This window comes from Anolis sagrei, chromosome 10, assembly GCF_037176765.1.
Source record: "Anolis sagrei isolate rAnoSag1 chromosome 10, rAnoSag1.mat, whole genome shotgun sequence".
Classification (NCBI taxonomy): domain Eukaryota; kingdom Metazoa; phylum Chordata; class Lepidosauria; order Squamata; family Dactyloidae; genus Anolis; species Anolis sagrei.
The window spans coordinates 35,916,519-35,940,271 of NC_090030.1; the positions used below are offsets into that span (position 1 = coordinate 35,916,519).

A 23,753-nucleotide genomic window follows, 5' to 3' on the forward strand; every position below is an offset into this window, starting at 1 on the left:
CTAGGAAGCCATTATTCAATCAAAGTTTCAAAATCAAAATTCTGATCAGCTTCATCTTGCAATTTTATACTCCTCCAGTGCTATAAAGCATCTGTTTCCACTAGAGTTATCTCTTAAATTGCAATATTAAAAAAAAAAAAAGGGGGGGGTGCATTATATTATTCATTCATGAGATAGAGCTGACTGCCTGCAAGGCCCAGACTGGGAGGGAATGCCGAATTCAGCTCCATCTCGTGGTGCCATCATGCCATTTACTCTGCTTGCTAGGCGAATTGTCTTAATTCAGATGCACTCCAGAGCAAAAACCAGAAGGTGTGCTTGGCATAAACTGAGGTTGGTCTTCCTAGAATGGAAGGGAGCGGCTCCATTTGGAGCAGGGTCTGCTCTTGGCCACTTCGCACTCCGCACAAAATAAACACATTAAAATGGATGGTTGACCCAGGTTACGAAACCGACTGCATACATTGTGTGTTGAGGGAGATCCAACGTATCTATATAAATAAAAATGTAATGTTCGTTTGTGCCGTTCACAGAACAGGAGGAGTGTGACCTTGCTGGTTCTCTTGGACATCTCAGCGGCTTTCGATACCATTGATCATGGTATCCTTCTGGGACGACTCTCTGGGATGGGTCTTGGGGGCACAGTTTTGTTGTGGCTCCGGTCCTTCCTGGAGGGTCGATCCCAGATGGTGAAGCTGGGAGACGCCTGCTCAGACCCCTGGCCTTTGACCTGTGGGGTCCCGCAAGGCTCCATTCTGTCTCCCATGCTTTTTAACATCTACATGAAACCGCTGGGAGAGGTCATCCGGAGTTTTGGAGTTGGGTGCCATCTCTACGCAGATGACACGCAACTCTACTACTCTTTTCCACCCAATTCCAAGGAAGCCCCTCGGGTGCTGGACGAGTGCCTGGATGCTGTGTCTATCTGGATGAGGAGGAACAAGCTGAAGATTAATCTCGACAAGACAGAGGTCCTCCTGGTTGATCGTAAACCTGACCGGGGTATAGAGTGGCAACCTGTGTTGGACGGGGTTGCACTCCCCCTGAAGCCACAAGTCCGCAGTTTGGGAGTCCTCTTGGATTCATCGCTCACGCTTGAGGCTCAGGCGTCGGCGGTGTCCAGGAGGACCTTTGCACAATTAACACTCGTGCACCAGCTGCAACCGTACCTTGCAAAGGCTCATCTGGCCGGGGTGGTCCATGCCTAATCACCTCTAGGTTGGATTACTGTAATGTGCTTTACGTGGGGCTGCCCTTGAAAATGGCTCAAAAATTCCAACTGGTTCAACGGGCGGCGGCCAGGATGTTAACTAGTGCTCCTTACAGAGAGAGGTCAGCCCTCCTGTTTAAGGAGCTCCACTGGCTGCCATTTACCTACCGAACCCAATTCAAGGTGCAGGTGCTTACCTACAAAGCCCTAAACGGTTTGGGACCTGCCTACCTGCGTGACCGCATCTCCGTTTATGAACCCACACGCTCCCTTCGTTCATCCGGAGAGGCCCTGCTCGCGATCCCACCTGCGTTGCAGGCGCGTTTGGTGGGGACGAGGGACAGGGCCTTCTCTGTGGTTGCCCCCCGACTCTGGAACGCCCTCCCCAAAGACATTAGAGTAGCACCCACGTTGGCAGTCTTTAGGAAGAACTTGAAGACCTGGCTATTCCGATGTGCCTTTCCAGAATAGGATAACCCCAGCACTATGTCCCAGAAGCACTTTATTAGAGTTTAAAACTCTCTGCACTCTGCACTTGCCCAGAAACCCAACACACCTCCTGTCACACCCAGCACTTTTTAACCTGTACCTATCACTGGCCCGGCCCTGGTTTTACTGCGTAATGGTGTAATGTTTTGTCATTGCTTATGTTTTTATTTGCTTTGAATTGTATTGTTATTGTTTTGCTGTTGTTGTGTTGAGGCCTTGGCCTTTGTAAGCCGCATCGAGTCCCTCAGGAGATGCTAGCGGGGGACAAATAGAGTTTAATAATAATAATAATAATAACTCAGAAACCACTGGGGCAATTGACACCAAATTTGGACACTATGTGCCTAACAACCCAATGTATGTTCTCCACTCAAAAAAACCCAACGAAAACCAAAAGCAGAAAGGACTTCTAAACTGCTTGTCCACTGCGGGGAAGCAGCCGACGTTAAAGCCAGGCGCACGTGCACGGCCACACACACACACACAAGCGAGTGGAGTGGAGGTGGAGGCGCGCCGCATGCAGCCCCTTCTCTTCCCCTCCTATGTCAGGAGAGCAGTCTACTCCTCCTTTCCCTGATGGAAAGTGCTAGTAGCAGCAACCGAGTGCTCCACGCAAGGAAGAAGGGGAGGAGGAGGCGAGGAAGGTCCACGCTGCTTGAATGAAGGACCTTCCTTCTCTCCCTCCCTTCTTTCCTCCTTTTCTTCTTTCCTTCTCCTTCCTTTCCTTCTTTCCCTCCTTCCCTTCCTTCCTGTCCCTCCATCCTTTTTCCTTTCCTTCTTTTCCTCCTTTCCATTTCCTCATTTCCTTCCCCTTCATTTTCTTCCCTCCCACCTTTCTTCATCCTCCTCCTTTTTTTCCCTCCTTCCTTCCTTCCTTCTCCTTCCTTCCTCCCTCCCTTCCTGTCCCACCTTCTTTCTTTTCCTTCCTTCCCTTCTTTCCCTCCCTCCCTTTTTCCTTCCTTCATATCCCTCCTTCCTTCTCCCCCTCCCTTCCCTTCTTTCCTCCTTTTCCTTTTCTTCTTTCTTTCTCCTTCCTTTCCTTCTTTCCCTCCTTCCCTTCCTTCCTGTCCCTCCATCCTTTTTCCTTTCCTTCTTTTCCTCCTTTTCCTCCTTTCCATTTCCTCATTTCCTTCCCCTTCATTTCCTTCCCTCCCACCTTTCTTCATCCCCCTCCTTTTTCCCCTCCTTCCTTCCTTCCTCCCTCCCTTCCTGTCCCTCCTTCTTTCTTTTCCTTCCTTCCCTTCTTTCCCTCCCTCCCTTTTTCTTTCCTTCATGTCCCTCCTTCCTTCCTCCTTCCTTTCCTTCTTTCTATGTAAGATATAAATACAATATTAAATGGAAGGGACGGTCAAGAAGTAACGAGAGAAGGAGGGAAAGAGGGAAGGAAGGAAGGAGGGAAAGAAGGAAAGGAAGAAAGGAAGATAGAGAAGCAAGGAAGGAGAGAAGGAACGAAAGATAGGGAAGGAAGGAAGTAACCAAAGAGCAAAGAAAGGGAGGAAAGAAACAGGTACAGATGGAAGAAAGATGAGAGATAGGGAAAGAAAAAGAGGAAAGGAAGGAAAGAGGGGAGGAGAGAAAGAGGGAGGGAGGATTGGCCACAGCAACGCGTGGTGGGTGCAGCTAGTAGATAAATACAGGGCAAGGCAGCATAACTTCCTTTTTTCAAAACTTAATAAAACCCATTGTATGAATCAGAATTTTTTTATATAACGTAGGCGCATACCTAAAGTTTCATTTTACGTAGTTTTGAAGATCCAATGAGGTAGGTGACGTCCCCCATTCTCCAAACACTGAGTCAATCGATTTCTGGCATTTGTCCTGACTCAGGAATATTGCATTCAAATCACCCCTGACAGATGGCCATCCAGCCTCTGTTTAAAAGCTTCCAAAGAAGGAGCCTCCTCCACACTCTGGGGCAGAGAGTTCCACTGCTGAACGGCTCTCACAGTCAGGAAGTTCTTCCTTATGTTCAGATGGAATCCCCTCTCTTGTAGTTTGAAGCCATTGTTCCATTGCATCCTAGTCTCCAAGGAAGCAGAAAGGAAGCTTGCTCCCTCCTCCTCCCTGTGGCTTCCTCTCACATATTTATACATGGCTATCATATCTCCTCTCAGCCTTCTCTTCTTCAGGCTAAACATGCCCCACTCCTTAAGCCGCTCCTCATAGGGCTTGTTCTCCAGACCCTGGATCCTTTGAGTCACCCTCCTCTGGACAAATTCCAGCTTGTCAATATCTCTCTTGAATTGTGTTGCCCAGAATTGGACACAATATTCCAGGTAAAGTGGTCTAACCAAAGCGGAATAGAGCATGGGGAACATGACTTCCCTAGATCCAGACACTAGACTCCTCTTGATGCAGGCCAAGATCCCATTGGCTTTTTTTGCCGCCACATCACATTCCTGGCTCATGTTTAACTTGTTGTCCACGAGGACTCCAAGATCTTTTTCACACGTACTGCTCTCGAGCCAGGCATTGTCCCCCATTCTGTATCTTTTCTGTCCTTAGATGGTTCACAGAAACATGGGATTCCAAAAAACCCCATAGAAAAAAAATCTGGAGAGCGGGCCGGCCACTCCAAATCCCCCCGAATTGAGAGGAGGCACTCTGGGAAGGGTTCCCTCAAAACAGCCATCGATGCCGCTCTTGAAGTGTGTGCAGTTGTATCCTCTTGTTGGAACCCAATGTCCCCAAAGTCCAACCCATCTAGCCGTGGGGGGAAAAATTCCTGTAACATGTTTACATCCTGGTCCGAATTCTCGGTCACTGCGACTTCATTTTCCTCCAAGAACCAGGACCAAGAATTCCAGCTGAGAAAATGGCACATGACCGCACTGTGTTTTTAGGTGAATGCAAAAGCCTTGGATGCCATTCTCGAGGATTGTTGTCAGCCCAGGAGCGCATGTTTGGTTTGTTGACGGATCCACACCAATGCAAATGGGCTTCATCACTCAAAAAACCAATAGCGTCCTCAGGAACGACTTTGAGAAGAACCTCACACGCGTTCCTCCGAGGATTGAAGTCACGTTCAGAAAGTTCCTGCACAATCGCCATCTTGGAAGGATGGAAATGAAGGTCACCATGAAGAATTCTCCTCACAGAATGATCGGAAAGTCCAAGGGCAGACAACGCATGTTGGTGCGCAGAACGCCGTGGGGATCGCAACATGGAAGCTCTCACGGCCTCCATGTTCTCAGGCGATCCCATGGGCCGAGGGACTCCCGTTCTTCGTCTTGTCGCACTTGCAGTTTGTCTGAAAGTAGTGACCCACGTCACAATGGATTTTCGGTCCAGGACAGGGGCCAAGGGGGCGAAATTAAAGCAATTCCGAAAGGTGCGCTGGGTTGCAATCACAGAACATCCGCTCAAAAAGTGGGCCTCAACAGCAAAAGCACGCTCCTCACTGTTCCAACGCAGGATGGCGACTGAACTGTGTCAGGACAAAACTTGATACTCCCGCCTCTCCAACGAGACCACGAACGCTCTGCTACGTCTTCCACCGACTGAATGGTGCGCATTTGAAAAAAGGAAGTTATGCTGCCGCACCCTGTGTAAGATAGTGAAGCTGGGAGACGCCTGCTCAGACCACTGTCCTTTGACCTGTGGGGTCCCGCAAGGTTCCACCTCCAGATTGGATTACTGTAATGCACTCTACATGGGGCTGCCCTTGAAAACGGCCCAGAAATTTCAACTGGTCCAACAGGCGGCCAGGTTGTTAACTGGTGCTCCTTACAGGGAGTGGTCAACCACTGGCTGCCGTTCATTTTCTGGTCCCAATTCAAGGTGCGGGTGCTTACCTACAAGGCCCTGAACGGTTTGGGATCTGCCTACCTGCGTGACCGCATCTCTCTGTACAAACCCACACGATCTCTTCGTTCATCTGGAGAGGCCCTACTCGCGATCTCACCTGCATTACAAGCGCAATTGGTGGGGACGTGGGACAGGGCCTTCTCGGTGGTGGCCCCTCGACTCTGGAACTCTCTCCCCAGGGACATCAGGCATGCCCCAACCCTGGCAGTCTTTAAGAGGAGCCTGAAAAAGTGGTTGTTCCAGTGTGCCTTCCCAGAATGAGGAACCCTAAGCAACATGTCCCTAATCGCACTTTACTAATGATCTAGGATTGTCTGCTCGCTCCATCTCTCGCCAAATACCCATCCTAGTTATAAGTCACCTGGTCATGCCCAGCATTTTTTTAAATTTTAATTATTACATTTGACCCTGCCATAGGTTTTTAATGCGTTGTGGTGTATTGTTACTGTTTATTGCTTTGTTTATGAGTTTATTTATTGTCTGTATTGTTGTTGTTGTTGTTTTTATTGATGTATTGGGGCTCGGCCTCTTGTATTTATTTATTATTTATTTATTTGCTTCATTTTTATACCGCATTTTTCAGCCCTTGACAGGCGACTCAATGCGGTTTACAGTGCAATTAAAACACAGCAATACAACAACAGGATCGGCGACGTCGATCCACAACAATTAACAATCAGACAGGACAAATCAACAAACAACATATATAACGCCTCAGTTGAAATCAGATCCGTTCTCATAGTCGTTGTGCCATTCCTATGTTCCTTAATTGGTTGCATTGCTTAGCCAAACGCTTGTTCGTAAAGCCAGGTCTTGACCATTCTCCGAAACGTCAGCAATGAAGGTGCCTGTCTGATGTCTGCCGGCAAGGCATTCCATAGCCGAGGGGCCACCACTGAGAAGGCCCTGTCTCTCGTCCCCGCCAAGCCCGCCTGTGACGCAGGCGGGATCGAGAGCAGGGCCTCCCCAGACGATCTTAATGTTCTAGTCGGTTCATAGGTGGAGATGCGTTCAGAGAGGTAAGCAGGGCCAGAACCATTTAGGGCTTTATAGGCTAATGCCAGCACCTTGAATTGTGCCCGGTAGCGGATTGGCAGCCAGTGGAGGTGGCTCAGCAGAGGAGTGGTATGCTCCCTGAGTGCCGCTCCTGTTAGCAACCTGGCTGCCGAGCGCTGGACCATCTGAAGCTTCCGGGCAGTCTTCAAGGGCAACCCCACGTAGAGCGCGTTGCAGTAATCAATCCGGGATGTAACCAGAGCGTGGACCACCGTGGCCAAATCAGACTTCCCAAGGTAAGCCGCACCAAGTCCCTCGGGAGATGGTAGCGGGGTATAAATAAAGTTTATTATTATTATTATTATTATTATTATTATTATTAAGTTGCATTGCTCTCTGTCCACAGGAAGTGGGTCAGGGGAAACCTTTCCTGAACGCCCCTCGCATTTGAAGACATTCAGCTCTACCGGAGAAAGCAAACAACCCTCGACCATCTTCTTTCGGACACAGAGGACTTACCTCTTTAACTCGCTGATGTTCAGAGTTGTACAAAAAGGTGCCAAAGAGGCAGCTGTAAAGGTGGTCCAAAATGGTGATCAAAAACAGCTCGTTGAATTCAAAGGCGGCCGGAAACTGAAACAACAAAAGAAAGGTTGTGTTACAAGCCTTTATTCACAAGGCAAACGTTCAAATATATATATAAAACATATAATAAAAGAGGCAATGAAGTTTTAAGACCTGTCTGAAGGAATCTTGGCGCATTAGAAATATAAACAGTATCATAAAGAGTATCTCACCTGTTTTGTCATTTGCCAAACGCAGTCGATGAACTGAAGGAAGATGGGGGATCTGTCAGCGTCAGCATGGTCATTGTCGCCATGACCCACCCGCTAATGGGGCAAAAAGAATCTTATATAAATAAAAATGTAATGTTCATTTGTGGGATTAACATACTCAAAAACCACTGGACAAAATGACATCAAATTCGACAGCAAAACACATTCTAATCCGATCTATGTCTTTCAAACTAAAAAAAAAAACTGTAAAAAAAATGAAGGGGAAATAACTTAAAACTCCCCAAAAAGAAAAATGGCTTACAGAGCATGCGCAAAAACCCCTCTCTCCACTGCACGAGAAGAATGAAGCACCAACCGTTGTGAGAGAAGAGAAGCTTTGCCAGAGTCCCTTTCCATGCAGGAAGACAGAGTCCGTTTTCTTTTGGGGAGGGGAGGGATTGAGGAAAGGAAAGAGGGAAGGAAGAGGAAGACCTGCCCCAACGGAGGGGAGGGGGCTTGACGAGGCAAGCCCCGGCAGCAGCTGGAGCCACCGCAGTGCCTCCATGAGGCCCACGTGGCTACCAGGCAACACTTCCCCCAAGACCAGAGGACTGCAAGGCAAGCCTGGCTGCAGGAGCGGCTGCATACCGTTGGGTGAAGGGAGGATGCGAACCATGAGAAGGCCAGTAACTCTCCCCTTTCAGCCCCCCCCCCCCAAACCCCCTTTAAAACCCCTTCCAACTGTCCCAGAGGAAGAAGGGGATAGAAAGGGAAAGGAGAGTATAAAGGAAGAAGAGGATTGGTGAAGAGAAGATTATAAATGGAAGGAAATTTAGAAGGAAAGAAAGAGGAAGGAAGAGGAAGGAGGCAGGGATGGGAGAGGAACGGAAGGGAAGAGGCAGGGAAGGAACAAAGAAAGGAAGGGGGAAACTGGTGAAGGGAAGAGAAGAATATAGAATCAGGGAGTCCTAGAGTTGGGAGAGACCTGATGGGCCATCCAGGCCAAACCCATTCTGTCAAGAAGCAAGAAAATCACATTCAAAGCACCCCCGACAGATGGCCACCCAGCCTCTGTTTCAAAGAGGCTTTTTGGAGTGTTTTGGCCAGCATGAATATAACTGAAAAGCCTGGCTGCTTCTCATTACTTTATTTCCCATACCACCTTGCACCTTAACAGCCTGGCTCCTACTACTTTGGTGGAGGAGTTCCCTAGCCCAGATTGCTTCATGTCTGCAAATCCTCTGTTTCCTGAGGGCCACAGCAACGCGTGGCTGGGTACAGCTAGTAACAATAATAATGAGGATTCATTATTCCAAGATATCCTGGATGTCAGAACTGCTTCTTCTAATTCCCAGGTAAATTCTTCCTTCCTCCAAACCAAGGTGCCCAACTGTTCGATCTGGGAAGTGAGGTCTGAGGCTCACCATGGCAAAACGGTGCCCAAAACTCATCCATTCCTTCTCCAAGAGGACCTCAAAGCCTTTGATGGTCCTGTAGTGGCTGTCCAGCATGAGCAGGGCTAGAGAGGTCAGCTGCGCCGTACGGTCCCAGCCGTCGCTGCAGTGGACCACCACCGACGTCTTCCCAGACTCGATCTTGTCGGCGATCCTCACGGCGCCAGCAAGAAGCATCTTCCAAGAGAGGGACAATTCAGAGAGACAAGATGAGCTCCTCTCGCTAAACACACAGGAAGGGTTGCACTCAAGGCTCACCTAGCCTAGCATTACAATTCAGGGACATTGCAAGTTCTCACTTCTGGACACAGAACTTGGCCCCAACCTGCTGAAAGGCCTGCCCTCCGCAAATAACCCAGGTCTGAAAAGGTCAAGGCGCAATCTGACTGCTGCCAAAACTGCCCAATGGAGGAGGAAGGGGAAGAAATATTACCCAACTTATTTTCCAGGTTTAGTATACCTGGCAAGACACATCGTCACTTACAGACCGCTGAACGGGACAAAAAAGAGAAAACAACACTGGAAGATTCAGAAAAGGCCTTTAACGGCCTAAAGACAAGTCCGTTGGTCTCATTTTTCCAACTCTCATATTATAAAATTCGGCTCTTAATTTGAATTATATATATAAAAATGCTCTGTGCATAATGAGTACCTTAAAAACAAAAGAACAATGAACAAAATCACACCAAATTTGACAACAAAACATCTCACAACACAAGGAGTGACCATTACTCAGAAAATTATGATTTTGTCATTTGGGAGTTGTAGTTGCTGGGATTTATAGTCCACCTACAATCAAAGAGCATTCTGAACTCCGTCAACGTTGGAATTGAACCAAACTTGGCACACAGAACTCCCATGACCAACGGAAAATACTGGAAGAGTTTGGTGGGCATTCACCTTGAGTTTGGGAGTTGTAGTTCACCTTCATCCAGAGAGCACTGTGGACTCAAAGAATGGTGGATCTGGACCAAAATATTCCACATGCATAATGGAGGACCTTCTTGTGGCAACAAAAGAGGCACTCCAAGGGGCCAGATACTGGTCAAAGGACATTTAATCAACTACCAAGCTTGCAAATTCTGTGTTTTGTCTGTCTGTTTGTTTGTTTTCTTAAAAATGCAATACAACTATCTGGTTTCTCCTCACACGATAAATAAATACCCGTATATATTCCAGCCAGTGTGTACTTTCCACGTTGGACAGCCACCGAGACTCATCAATGGTGGGGTACACGATCTCCTTGAGCTTGCGCAGGGACTCTCGCATCACGTGGATGTTGGGGATTTCCAAGAAGACCAACTCCACATTGGGGTAGGCGCCTTCGCTTTCGTACCCACCCCCTTTGGCCTGGAAGCAAAATCAGGTCAGGATTTAACACTAGGAAATACACACACACAGAGAGAGAGAGAGAAATACACTTTCCCCCAAACTCTTCCCTACGAATGCTACCTTATTTGTGTCTGCGACGCTGTTCTGCCTGGCGTCGAAGATGAAGAGTTTGTGAGACTGAGCGTTGGCATCCATGATGGTCTGCAAGTACTTCTCGTCTTCCTTGCAACGCTTGTCGTTCGGGCCGACCAGAGGTTGGCTGCAGCGCGTGACCGTGGCCTGGCTTTCGGGGTGGATCCAAGACAACACCTGCGTTCAGAAAAGGCATGCTCATGGGGGGTATGGGGGGGGGGGGCATTCTTAAAAAACATGATCGGGAACATGAAAACAGCTCGGCACCTGGCCCAGGTGCAGAAATTAATGCATGACCAGGAGATCCCTGTTCAAAGTGTAGTTTCCCATAAAAGTGTCCCTAAAGGGTGTGGGGATGATGACATGCTTTCTGAATTGTTACCAGAGAGTTCCCATGATCAGGAACTTGAAAACAGCTCGGCACTTGGCCCAACTGCAGAAATTAATGCATGACCAGGAAATCCCTGTTCAAAGTGTAGTTTCCCATAAAAATGTCCCTAAAGGGTGTGGGGATGATGACATGCTTTCTGAATTGTTACCAGAGTTTCCATGATAGGGAACATGAAAACAGCTCGGCACCTGGCCCAACTGCAGAAATTAATGAGCAAATAGATAGACGGGAGGAGATCAGTCAAAATAGGAGAGCTGAACAGTGGCTTCGGCGTTCTGCCAGGCTCCGAGAGAAAAAGATAAGAAATTATCAGCTAAAGCGAAACCAATTTCTGAGTGCTAGAGACATAGCTAATGAGGAGATAAAAGTCCCAAGTACAGGATATGTAGTCAGATGAAGCATCATTTGGAATCAAGTCAAGATCTCATCCTTGTTTCATGGAAGTTTTGCTTGGAAAAATCATGTTTTAAGTGCCTTTGTTTCATGGTTTTGATTCTAGGATTCTATGCTTTGATATTCATGCCTTGGATTCATGTTTCCTGATTTCTTGCATTTTATTTGGGAAGTTTTGACTGTTTTTATGGACCTTGCTGAACTATTACCCTGGACTACTTTGTTCCTGCTTATCTTCCTACTTAATTGGATTTACCTATTTCTTTTAAGTGCTTTTTTACCTTACTGCTTTTTAAGTATCTTTCCATCCAACGGTGTGGAATTTAAAGTCAAAGGGCTTTTCCTGTCCTGGAGTGCAACATCGTTCCTTGAACCCAAGGCGGTGAGTGCGAGCCATGGCCAAGGACTATAACTGCACCCTGGGCGTGTCCCATGGAGACAGTGATGATGATCTTAAGGAAGCCTATCGGAAGCAGCCGCTGAGCTACCACTCGGACAAAAACAAGGACCCCAGCGCCGAGGAAAGGTTCAAGGGGATCGCCGAGGCCTACGACGTGCTCAGCAACTTCAAAAAGTGCAAAATCTTCAACAAGTTTGATGAGGAAATACTTAAGGGAGGTGGTCCCAGCTACAGTGGAAGCGGTCCCAATGGCACTTCATTCAACAACACATTTCATGGAGATAATAATAATAATAAACTTTATTTATACCCCGCCACTATCTCGCTGAGGGCAGTGGTTCTCAACCTTCCCTTTATACAGTTCCTCGTGTTGTGGTGACCCCCAACCAGAACCCGAACATTATGAATCGCCATGTAAATAATGATCTGCAGGATGTATTTTCATTCACTGGAGCAAATTTGGCACAAATACCCGGTATGCCCAAATTTGAATACTGGTGGGGTTGGCGGGGGGATTGATTTTGCCATTTGGGAGTTGTAGTTGCTGGGATTTATAGTTCACCTGTAAACAAAGAGCATTCTGAACCCCACCAACAATGGAATTGAACCAAAGTTGGCACACAGAACTCCCATGACCAACAGAAAATACTGGAAGGGTTTGATGGGCATTGAGTTTGGGAGTTGAAGTTCACCTACATCCAGAGAGCACTGTGGACTCAAATAATGATGAATCTTGGTACGAATACTCAATATGCCCAAATGTGAACAGTGGTGGAGTTTGGGGAAAATAGACCTTGACATTTGGGAGTTGTAGTTGCTGGGATTTATAGTTAACCTATAAACAAAGAGCATTCTGAACCCCACCAACAATGGAATTGAACCAAAGTTGGCACACAGAACTCCCATGACCAACAGAAAATACTGGAAGGGCATTGAGTTTGGGAGTTGAAGTTCGTCTATATCCAGAGAGCACTGTAGACTCAAACAATGATGGGTCTGGACCAAACTTGGCACGAATACTCAATATGCCCAAATGTGAACACTCGTGGGGTTTTGGGAAAATAGACCTTGAGATTTGGGAGTTGTACTTGCTGGGATTTATAGTTCACCTACAATCAAGGAGCGTTCTGAACCCCAACAATGATAGAATTGGGCCAAACGTCCCACACAGAGATCCCCCATGACCAACAGAAAATACTGGAATGGTATGGTGGGCATTGACCTTGAGTTTGGGAGTTGAAGTTCTCCCATATCCAAGAGCACTCTAGACTCCAACAATGATGGATCTGGACCAAACTTGGCACAGATACTCCATATGCCCAAATGTGAACACTTGTGGGGTTTTGGGGAAATAGACCTTGAGATTTGGGAGTTGTACTTGCTGGGATTTATAGTTCACCTACAATCAAGGAGTGTTCTGAACCCAAACAATGATAGAATTGGGCCAAACTTCCCACACAGAGACCCAACAGAAAATACTGTGTTTTCTGATGGTCTTTGGTGACCCCTCTGACACCCCTTCGCGACCCCTCCAGGGGTCCCGACCCCCAGGTTGAGAAACACTGCGCTGAGGGGGACTTCGGGCGGCTAACATGAGGCCAAGCCCAAAAATACAATACAGCAAAATAAAATACAAAATGCAAACAACAAAAATAACATCACAATAAAACAGATACAATAACAGACTAAACAAAGCAAAATAACATAATATAAAATAAAACACAATGGGCAGGTCACATGGACAAGGTAAAAAGATAAAATCCTCATGCCATGTTTGCAGAATTCTTTGGCGGGAAGAATCTGTTAGTACTTTGGTTTAAATGAAGTGAAAAATTGTTTGTAGTTTAAACTCTGTGTGTGGTGTAGCAACGCAAAGGTAGAACAGAAGCTCTCTGAAGCTCTAGGTGCCCTTACTGCCTATTACAGGGAAAACCAGCTGATCCCTAATCCATCCAAAACACAGACATGTGCCTTTCACCTTAAGAACAGAGAAGCATCCCAAGCTCTGAGGATTATTACCTGGGAAGGAAGGAATCCCACTGGAGCAGTGCAGCGCACCCAAATACCTGGGAGGAGTCACTCTGGACTGTGCTCTGACCTACAAGAAGCACTGCCTGGATATCAAGCAAAACGTGGGTGCTAGAAACAATATCATACAAAAGCTGACTGGCACAACCTGGGGATCACAACCAGACACAGTGAAGACACCTGCCCTTGCGCTATGCTACTGTGCTGCTGAGTACGCATGCGCAGTGTGGAACACATCTCACCATGCTCAAACAGTGGATGTGGCTCTGAATGAGACATGCCGCATTATCACGGGGTGTCTGCGCCCTACACCACGGGAGAAATTACACTGCTTAGCCGGTATTGCACCACCTGACATCCGCCAGGAAGTAGCAGCCAATAGTGAAAGGACCAAGGCAGAGACATCTCCAGCTCATCCCCTGTTTGGGTATCAGCCAGCACGTCAACGACTTAAATCAAGAAATAGTTTTCTAAGATCTACAGAGACACTCGCCGGAACACCTCAACAAGCGAGAGTCCAAAAGTGGCAGGCTCAAACCCAGAACTTGATACCAGATGAGAGACTCCCCCCCTGGGCACACAGAGGACTGGGCGACTTGGAAGGCGCTGAACAGACTGCACTCGGGCACCACGAGATGCAGAGCCAACTTTGAGAAATGGGGCTACAAAGTAGAATCCTCGACATGCGAGTGTGGAGAAGAGCCAAGCACAGACCACCTGGTGCAATGCACCCTGAGCCCCGCCACATGATGCACAAGGGAGGACCTTCTTGCAGCAACACCAGAGGCACTCCAAGGTGCCAGATACTGGTCAAAGGACATTTAATCAACTACCAAACTCACAAATTTTGTATTTTGTCTGTCTGTTTGTTTGTTTTGTTCTGTTAGAAATGTAATATAATATGACTGGTTGTCCTTGTAGGGAATCAAGAGCTGTTAGGCTCAAAAATAACCCTCTCTGGGGGTGATTCCACCAAAATATAGCAGAGTGCAGGGTGCACAGTAAATAAGCAGCAGAAAGTTACATGTAGTGAGCAAGAATTGACTTCCATTCAGCAGGATGGAACAGGATTGCAGATCCACAATTCATAGGATCAAAATAATATATTTATTAAAGATAAAAGAAATCCATTCTGGATAGGAAAGGTTCTTGGAGCTAACTAGCTTCACTGAGCTATCATCTAAGGTAAAAGAAAAGGAAAAATAATAAAAGTAACTATATCTACTACATCTTTGCCTGGCAAGATGCTTCCTCACTCTATAGAGGACAAAAAGAAAAAAGAGTCTGAAAATGGAGACAGACCACATGGCTCAGGCCAGAGCAATAAAAAATACCTTTAAAAGAGGAAGTTACGTTTTCCCTATAGGATTACATTCCTAGGTATTCAAATGGGGAGGAGATAGTACCATGCAAAGGGCAATTCCCCCTTCTTAACCCCTTCTTAACCAACTTAACTACAGGAAATTGGGAGGAATCCCTAAGTCTATCTAGTCTATCTACTCATTGAGGGCTGGAGACTTGTGCAGTCAGGGATGAAACCCAACAGTCCTGACACGACAAACAAACAAGCAACGCAATGCAGTGTAAGGGTTAAATGCACAGAGCTGTGATTGATGTCTAGAGCGTAACTTTGAAGAGTTCCCGTTATGTCGATGCATTCCAGAGAAGATCAGACAAGCATGTGTCTCCCTCTTCCAAGAAAGTAGGCTAGGAGGAAAGACGTGTCTTTTGCGACTCCTGTATATAGTTTTGTAGTAATTTGGCAATAAATATTTAAGTGCCGCTCCGGGCTTTGGAGCTGACTGAAGTTAGCATGCTTCATTATGGACTTTTGTGTACAAAGTATGAACAACACAGAAGTACATTTCAAAGAGGAATTGCTAAGAGATCGATCTCATTGTGCACATACTGACCGGAACTCTGCCTTTTGCCCTGAAGGCTGCGACTCTGGAGAGGTCGTCATCCTTTACGCTCGTTGGCACAACAAGGATGGCAGGATACGTGTCACAAAATTCGTACGTGCTGTTGATTTTGGATATTTTCCAACTCTCGTTGGGTAAACCCTGCGGAGAAGATGTCTTTGAGTGTCCACAGAACTGTGCTCAAAACTCTCATAGTAAAAAATGGACCTTATGAAAAGTTACACAAGCTCAAAACATGCTCTGAATAGGCGAGTCTATATAAAGCTCAAGATGTGACTGGGTCAGAAGCTCAGCCAGCTCCTATTCATTTATATCCCGCCTTTCTCATCAGCTCAAATGACAGAGAGAGCAACAAAAAGTGAAAATCATCATTACCAACCTGCCTCTTGTATTCCGCGATTGGGTCGTAAACTTTCCAGCCATTTGTGGGAAATTTCTCTCGATAGCTGAAGGTGAAGAATGGCTGAAGGAAGGGAAAGAAAAGCACACTTTACTACCACTTTCTCATCAGAATTCAGGGTAGCCCCACGTAGAGTGCATTGCAGTAGTCCAATCTGGAGGTGACGAAGGCGTGGACCACCCTGGCCAGATCCGGCTTCACGAGGTACGGTCGCACCTGGGCTTCAAGTCTAGGAGGACCCCCAAGCTGCAGACCTGTGACTTCAGGGGGAGTGCAACCCCATCGAGCACAGGTTGCCACCCTATACCCCGATCCAGCTTACAACTGACCAGGAGGACCTCTGTCTTGTCAGGATTGATCCTTAGCATATTCACCCTCATCCACACAGCCACAGCGGCCAGGCACTCGTCCAATACCCAAGGGGCTTCCTTGGAGTTAGGTGGAAAAGAGTAGAGTTGGGCGTCATCTGCGTAGAGATGGCACTGAACTCCGAAACTCCGGACGACCTCTCCCAGCGGTTTCATGTAGATCAGTGTTTCTCAACCTGGGGGTCGGGACCCCCAAGGGGGTCGTGAGGGGGTGTCAAAGGGGTTGTCATAGACCATCAGAAAACATAGTATTGTCTGTTGGTCATTGGGATTCTGTGTGGGAAGTTTGACCCAATTCTATTGTTGGTGGAGTTCAGAATGCTCTTTGATTGTAGGTGAACTATAAATCCCAACAACTACAACTCCCAAATGTCAAGGCCTATTTTCCCCAGACTCCACCAGAGTTCACATTTGGGCATACTGAGTATTTGTGCCAAGTTTGGTCCAGATCCATCATTGTATGAATCCACAGCACTCCTCTGGATATAGGTGAACTACAACTCCTAAACTCAAGGTCAATGCCCACTAAACCCTTCCAGTGTTTTCTGTTGGTCATGGGCGTTCTGTGTGCCAAGTTTGGTTTAAATCCATCGCTGGTGGAGTTTAGAATGCTGTTTTATTATAGGTGAACTATAAATCCCAGCAACTACAACTCCCAAATTACAAAATCAATCCTCTCCCCAACCCCACTAGCATTTACATTTGGCCATATTGGGTATTTGTGCTCAATTTAGTCCAGTGAATGAAAATACATCCTGCATATCGGATATTTACATTACGATTTATAACATAGAATCCTAGAATCCTAGAGTTGGAAGAGACCTCCTGGGCCATCATCCAGTCCAACCCCATTCTGCCAAGAAGCAGGAATATTGCATTCAAATCACCCCTGACAGATGGCCATCCAGCCTCTGTTTCAAAGCTTCCAAAGAAGGAGCCTCCACCACACTCCGGGGCAGAGAGTTCCACTGCTGAACGGCTCTCACAGTAGTAAACAGTAGTAAAATGACAGGTATCAAGTAGCAACGAAAACAATAATATGGTTGGGGGTCACCACAATATATGGAACTGCATTAAGGGGTCACGGCATTAGCCTGGTTGAGAACCACTGATGTAGATGTTAAAATGCATGGGGGTAAGGGAACTCCTCATCCAAATACTTACAAGCCCGTGAGAAAGAGGAAATGCTCGAGTAATGAGGTGCTCAAAAATCTCCAGTCTGTTTTCTCCCGGTTTATAGGCAAGCCGCAAGTTCCTCATATCCTGTGGAAAAGAGAGCTTTGATGGTCAGTCTGTTAAGAGGGAAATAATGCTCCACAATTGTGAATGAAACAAGGGGAGCTTTTTTTTGCATGGCTGCGTGTACAGCTAATAGGTGTGGTGGACTCTTGGTGTCTGTTGGAGTTTGGGACCAAGACTCTCTGTGGAAACCCAAAACAAAGGTCACTCAAGTCCCGCTGGACACAACCGTGTAGTTAAGCTGAAGACCTCTGGATTTTAATGTTGGATTTGCTTTTGCTGTTCATTTATTACATTGTTCTTGCATTTTATGTATTTTATTTTCTGCTTTTGTTATTCTTTCGTGTAATAGGGGACGAGGGACAGGGCCTTCTCGGTGGTGGCCCCTCAACTCTGGAACTCTCTCCCACTGGAGATCAGAACCGCCCCGTCTATCCTGACATTTAGGAAACAGGTGAAGACGTGGTTATGGAGACAGGCATTCGACGAGTGAGCCAACACCCTGAGATATGGATGGAGGATGATGAGCAACGATTTTAGCAACGATCCCGCCAGCCTCTCAAGCACGGTTGGCGGGGACGAGAGATAGGGCCTTCTCGGTGGTGGCTCCCCGGCTGTGGAGCGCCCTTCCTGTAGACGTTAGGCTGGCACCATCTCTCATGACATTCCGTAGAAAGCTGAAGACCTGGATGTTTGTGCAGGCGTTCAGTACAATTTTGGTAATTTGAACATAGGAACGGAACAATGGACGACGAATTTGGATCACGCTTGGATGATGAGGCAATCGGGGGTGGGATTTGTGATAACTGTGTATTGATGATTGTTTATTAGTTAGTAATGGAAATGTGTAATTTAACTGTTTTTGCATATTAATTATTGCTGTTTTTATTGTCTTGCTATTTGCTGTCTGGAAACCGCTGTGAGTCGCCCTCGGGCTTGAGATATAGCGGTATACAAGAATAGTAAATAAAATAAATAAATAAATAAATAAATAAATAAATAGTGTGACGACTGACCATTGTAGTTATTGATTGTAATTGCTGTTTTAATGTCTTACTGTAATATGTATTATGATGTTTTATTGATTGTATGTGATATTAGGGTTGGAAACCGGTCTGAGTCCCTCAAGAGAGGTGAGGAGGTCGGGATACAACACTTTTAAATAAATAATAAATAAATAAATAATACTGTGTTTATAAATAAAGTTTATTATTGTTATTGTTATTATTATTATTATTAAAAATGTATAATATCACAAAGGACGACCGTCTCACCCGCCTCATAGGAAACCTGCTACAAAACAGGAGCTTCTTTGTTGAGTTCCAGGGCCAGAGAAGCAGATGGCGGAAACAGAAGAACGGCCTGCCTCCGGGGAGCGTGCTTGCCCCATCCATGGTCAACATCTACACAAATGAGCAGCCACTGCCAGAAGGGACAGAGAGCTTCATCTATGCTGATGATCGTGCCATCACCGCTCAAGCAGGGAGCTTTGAGATGGTTGAACAGAAGCTCTCCGAAGCTCTAGGTGCTCTTACTGCCTATTACAGGGAAAAGCAGCTTGCACCATCAATGCTTAACATTTACACAAATGACCAACTACTTCCAGAAGGGACAGAGAGTTTCATCTATGCTGACGATCATGCCACCACCGCCCAAGCAGTGAGCTTTGCGATGGATGAACAGAAGTGCTCCGAAGCTTTAGGGGCTCTTACTGCCTATTACAGGGGAAACCAGCTTGCACAATCCATGTTCAACATTTACACAAATGATCCGCCACTGCCAGAAGGGACAGAGAGCTTCATCTATGCTGATGATCGTGCCATCACCGCTCAAGCAGGGAGCTTTGAGATGGATGAACAGAAGTGCTCCAAGCTTTAGGGGTTCTTACTGCCTATTACAGGGGAAACCAGCTTGCACCATCAATGTTCAACATTTACACAAATGACCAACTACGTCCAGAGGGGACAGAGAGTTTCATCTATGCTGATGATCATGCCATCACCGCTCAAGCAGGGAGCTTTGAGATGGTCGAACAGAAGCTCTCCGAAGCTCTAGGTCAGGGGTCCTCAAATGAAGGCCCGGCTCTCGCTCAGGGTCAACCTAAGTTTGAAACAACTTGAAACACACAACAACAATCCTATCTCATCAGCCAAAAGCAGGCCCATACTTTCCATTGAATTACTAATAAATTTATATTTTTAAAAATTGTTCTTCATTTTATTTATTGTATTGTTTTTAAATGGTTTTTGCACTACAAATAAGATATGTGCAGTGTGCATAGGAATTCATTCATGTTTTATGAGGGACTATGACCTGGCCCTCTGTTTAAAAAGTTTGAGGACCCCTGCTCTAGGTGCTCTAACTGCCTATTACAGGGAAAACCAGCTGATCCCTAACCCATCCAAAACACAGACATGTGCCTTTAACCTTAAAAACAGACAAGCATCCCGAGCTCTGAGGATTATTACCTGGAAAGGAATCCCACTGGAGCATTGCAGCGCACCCAAATACCTGGGAGTCACTCTGGACCGTGCTCTGACCTACAAGGAGCACTGCCTGGATATCAAGCAAAAAATGGGCGCTAGAAACGAAAGCTGACTGGCACAACCTGGGGATCACAACCAGACACAGTGAAGACATCTGCCCTTGCGCTGTGCTACTCTGCTGCTGAGTATGCATGCCCAGTGTGGAACACATCTCACCACACTAAAACAGTGGATGTGGCTCTTAATGAGACATGCCGCATTATCACGGGATGTCTGCGCCCTACACCACGGGAGAAATTACACTGCTTAGCCAGTATTGCACCACCTGACATCTGCCGGGAAGTAGCAGCCAATAGTGAAAGGACCAAGGCAGAGACATCTCCAGCTCATCCCTTGTTTGGGTATCAGCCAGCACGTCAACGACTTAAATCAAGAAATAGTTTTCTAAGATTTACAGAGACACTCGCTGGAACACCTCAGCAAGCGAGAGTCCAAACCCGGAACCTCAATCCATGGGTGATACCAGATGAGAGACTCCCCCCTGGGCACACAGAAGACGGGGCGACTTGGAAGGCTCTGAACAGACTGGGCTCTGGCACCACGAGACGCAGAGCCAACCTTCAGAAATGGGGCCACAAAGTGGAATCCTCGACATGTGAGTGCGGAGAAGAGCAAGCCACTGACCACCTGCTGCAATGCAACCTGAACCCTGCCACTGCGGGAGAAGATGCAGGTCAAGAATAGGGCTCCACAGCCACCTACGGACCCACTGCCAGGACACTGACCTTGGACACTGCCAGGACACTGACCATCCTACTCGGACATCGAGGGATCGCCTAAGTAACTAAGTAATACACACACACACACACAGAGGAGAGTATTCCATATCACCACCTTCCTATTTAAGCCAATACCTTGCAAACAATTTCAATCCCGCAGGAGGTGTCTCCGTGGCTCTGCACTCCAATCTTTTCAATCCGATTGATCACTCCAAGAGGAACGTCAAGAGTAAAATGTGGATCCTGGAATTGGAAGGAAAAGAAAACACCGCGCTTGTTTACTGCAGCTAAGAACAGATATTTAGCGTTTGATAGTCCGCATGAGATAAAAACATACATTTATATAGACACGTCAAACTGCCACGGCGCTTCACATTGAGATGACAAATGCCAGCCCGTTCTCTGGGGGGAAATACGAGGGAACGTCCTAATTGAAAGAGGAAGGATGCGCAGGAAGGAACAAGGTCTCACCCTTTCAACGTTCTTGAAATACATTTTGAAGTCTGTCACTGTCAGCGTCCCACTGATGGCTCCCATAAATGGACAGATATACACGACATCTTTCGCTGGAGAAAAAAAACAAAACACAAGGCGTCACTTTATTAGTGCAAGCATCCCTAGCGTGCAATGGACACAATTATATGTGCAAACAGGAGGAATGTTTTATGCGACAAACACTTCATATGAATCTAGTCTGACATCACGCTTGGAATGCACTCATTTCACATCGCAAATGGTCTGATTTATATTTATATCAATGCTCACTGAAGTTGATATTGAGCATATCAAGGAAATATTATTTATTTATTTATGACATCCATATATTAGGAGTCCCCGGTGGCGCAGTGGGTTAAAGCGCTGAGCTGCTGAGCTTGTTGATCGCAAGGTCACAGGTTCCATTCCGGGGAGCCCTAGCTTCTGCCAACCTAGCAGTTCGAAAGCATGCAAATGTGAGTACATCAATAATACTACTACTACTACTAATAATAATAATAATAATGGGTAAAGGTTTTCCCCTGACATTAAGTCAAGTCATGTCCAACTCTGGGACTCTGGTGCTCATCTCCATTTCTAAGCCAAAGAGCAGGCGTTGTCCACAGACACCTCCAAGGTGATGTGGCCGGCCTGACTGCATGGAGCGCCATCAGCCCCAGCTTCTGCCAACCTAAGAGTTCGAAAACATGCGAATGTGAGTAGATCAATAATAATAATAATAATAATGGGTAAAGGTTTTCCCCTGACATTAAGTCAAGTCGTGTCCGACTCTGGGACTCTGGTGCTCATCTCCATTTCTAAGCCAAAGAGCAGGCGTTGTCCACAGACACCTCCAAGGTCATGTGGCCGGCATGACTGCATGGAGCGCCGTCAGCCCCAGCTTCTGCCAACCTAGGAGTTTGAAAACATGCGAATCTGAGTAGATCAATAGGTACTGCTCTGTTGGGAAGGTAAGGGCGTTTCATGTAGTCATGCCAGCCACATCACCTTGGAGGTGTCTATGGACAACGCCGGCTCTTCGGCTTAGAAATGGGGGTGAGCACCACACCCCAGAGTTGGACATGACTGGACTTAATGTCAGGGAAAAACCTTCACCTACCTTATATATATTACCATATATACCATATATATATATATATATATATATATATTACCATATATACTTGAGTATAAGCCGACCCACATATAAGCAAAGGCACCCCATTTTGCTGCAAAAAACTGGCCAAACGTATTGACTTGAGTCTAAGAGGAAGGTGAGAAAGGCAGCAGTTATGGGTAAATTTCAAAATAAATATAGATACCAATAAAATTACATTAATCAAGGCATCAGGAGGTTAAATGCTTTTGAATATTTACATAAAAATGCAATTTAATATAACTGTCCAATTCTGATTAAACCATTAGTTTAACCTTCTTCAATGTAATTGTGCTTTTGCATCCTTCCAATAAGAATAGAGCAAAACAATAGATGTAATAACAATAAAGCAAAATAATAAATGTAATAATAACAGTAAATAATAAATGTAACAATAATAGAATAAATAATAGATGTAATAACAATAACAAACAGAATAAAATGTAAATGTAATAATAATGAGTAAAATAATATTTTTATTTTCTATTTATTTATTTACGACATTTATATGCCGCCCTTCTCACCCCGAAGGGGACTCAGAGTGGCTTACAAGGTATATATATATACACATACAATTCACTATACTACTAGCATAGTACAATGTCAGCATTAAACAGTGCTATATTGTACTATACCAATTATATTGGAATATTATTAGTAATATTACATGTAATATAAAATATAATTACAATATATTATTGTTAGTATTATATTGCATTACATTATCTATATATATAAATCTGTTAGGTTGGTTCAACCGGACAGCAAAACTCCACAACCCCCCAACGAAACTTAACCAAAATTCCCATGCCCATAACACAACCCACAAGGTACAAACATATCTACTCAAAATGAAAAACAACACAACAACACACTCACAAAACGGCAAAACAACAAAACTCAAAAAAACCCCAACGAAACCTAACCAAAATTCCCATGCCCATAACACAACCCACAAGGTACAAACATATCTACTCAAAATGAAAAACAACACAGCAACACACTCACAAAACAGCAAAACAACTGAGCATGCGCATTGGTGCCCAGCCGCAAGTTCCCTGGCACGCGCACACAGCCTTCCAGCCAACGTTCCCTCTGCAGAAGCCATGCCCACTCCAAGCCCCGCCGTGCCGCTTCCCGCACACACACACCCCCTGCCGCACGCACACACACAACCCCACACTCCATCACTCCCCCCGCCACCGCACACACACACACACAACCCCACGCTCCATCACTCCCCCCGCCGCCGCACACACACACGCAACCCCAGGCTCCATCATTCCCCCCGCCGCACACACACACGCAACCCCACACTCCATCACTCCCCCCGCCGCCACACACACACACGCAACCCCACGCTCCATCACTCCCCCCGCCGCCACATACACACGCAACCCCACGCTCCATCATTCCCCCCGCCGCACACACACACGCAACCCCACGCTCCATCACTCCCCCCGCCGCCACACACACACACACAACCCCACGCTCCAGTCCCCCCGCCGCCGCACACACGCA

The 23,753-nt window shown here is 46.3% G+C and overlaps 1 protein-coding gene and 1 pseudogene across 4 annotated transcripts in view; one reads left to right on the forward strand and one right to left on the reverse strand.

Moving 5' to 3' along the window:
- The window catches only part of MTMR1 (myotubularin related protein 1), a 66,709-nt gene that overhangs the window by 23,734 nt on the left and 19,222 nt on the right, over window positions 1–23,753 (reverse strand). For all 4 annotated transcript variants that reach the window (XM_060756500.2, XM_060756498.2, XM_060756499.2 and 1 more), the window contains 10 exons: window positions 21,074–21,168; window positions 20,738–20,845; window positions 17,263–17,361; window positions 15,710–15,793; window positions 15,322–15,471; window positions 10,185–10,373; window positions 9,897–10,082; window positions 8,703–8,909; window positions 7,300–7,392; window positions 7,022–7,135 (listed from right to left, as the gene is read on the reverse strand). In XM_060756500.2, coding sequence (XP_060612483.2) covers window positions 7,022–7,135; window positions 7,300–7,392; window positions 8,703–8,909; window positions 9,897–10,082; window positions 10,185–10,373; window positions 15,322–15,471; window positions 15,710–15,793; window positions 17,263–17,361; window positions 20,738–20,845; window positions 21,074–21,168 — 1,325 coding nt within the window. The remainder of the gene's footprint in view (window positions 1–7,021; window positions 7,136–7,299; window positions 7,393–8,702; window positions 8,910–9,896; window positions 10,083–10,184; window positions 10,374–15,321; window positions 15,472–15,709; window positions 15,794–17,262; window positions 17,362–20,737; window positions 20,846–21,073; window positions 21,169–23,753) is intronic.
- LOC132763185 (dnaJ homolog subfamily B member 1 pseudogene) lies at window positions 11,376–13,204 on the forward strand (annotated as a pseudogene).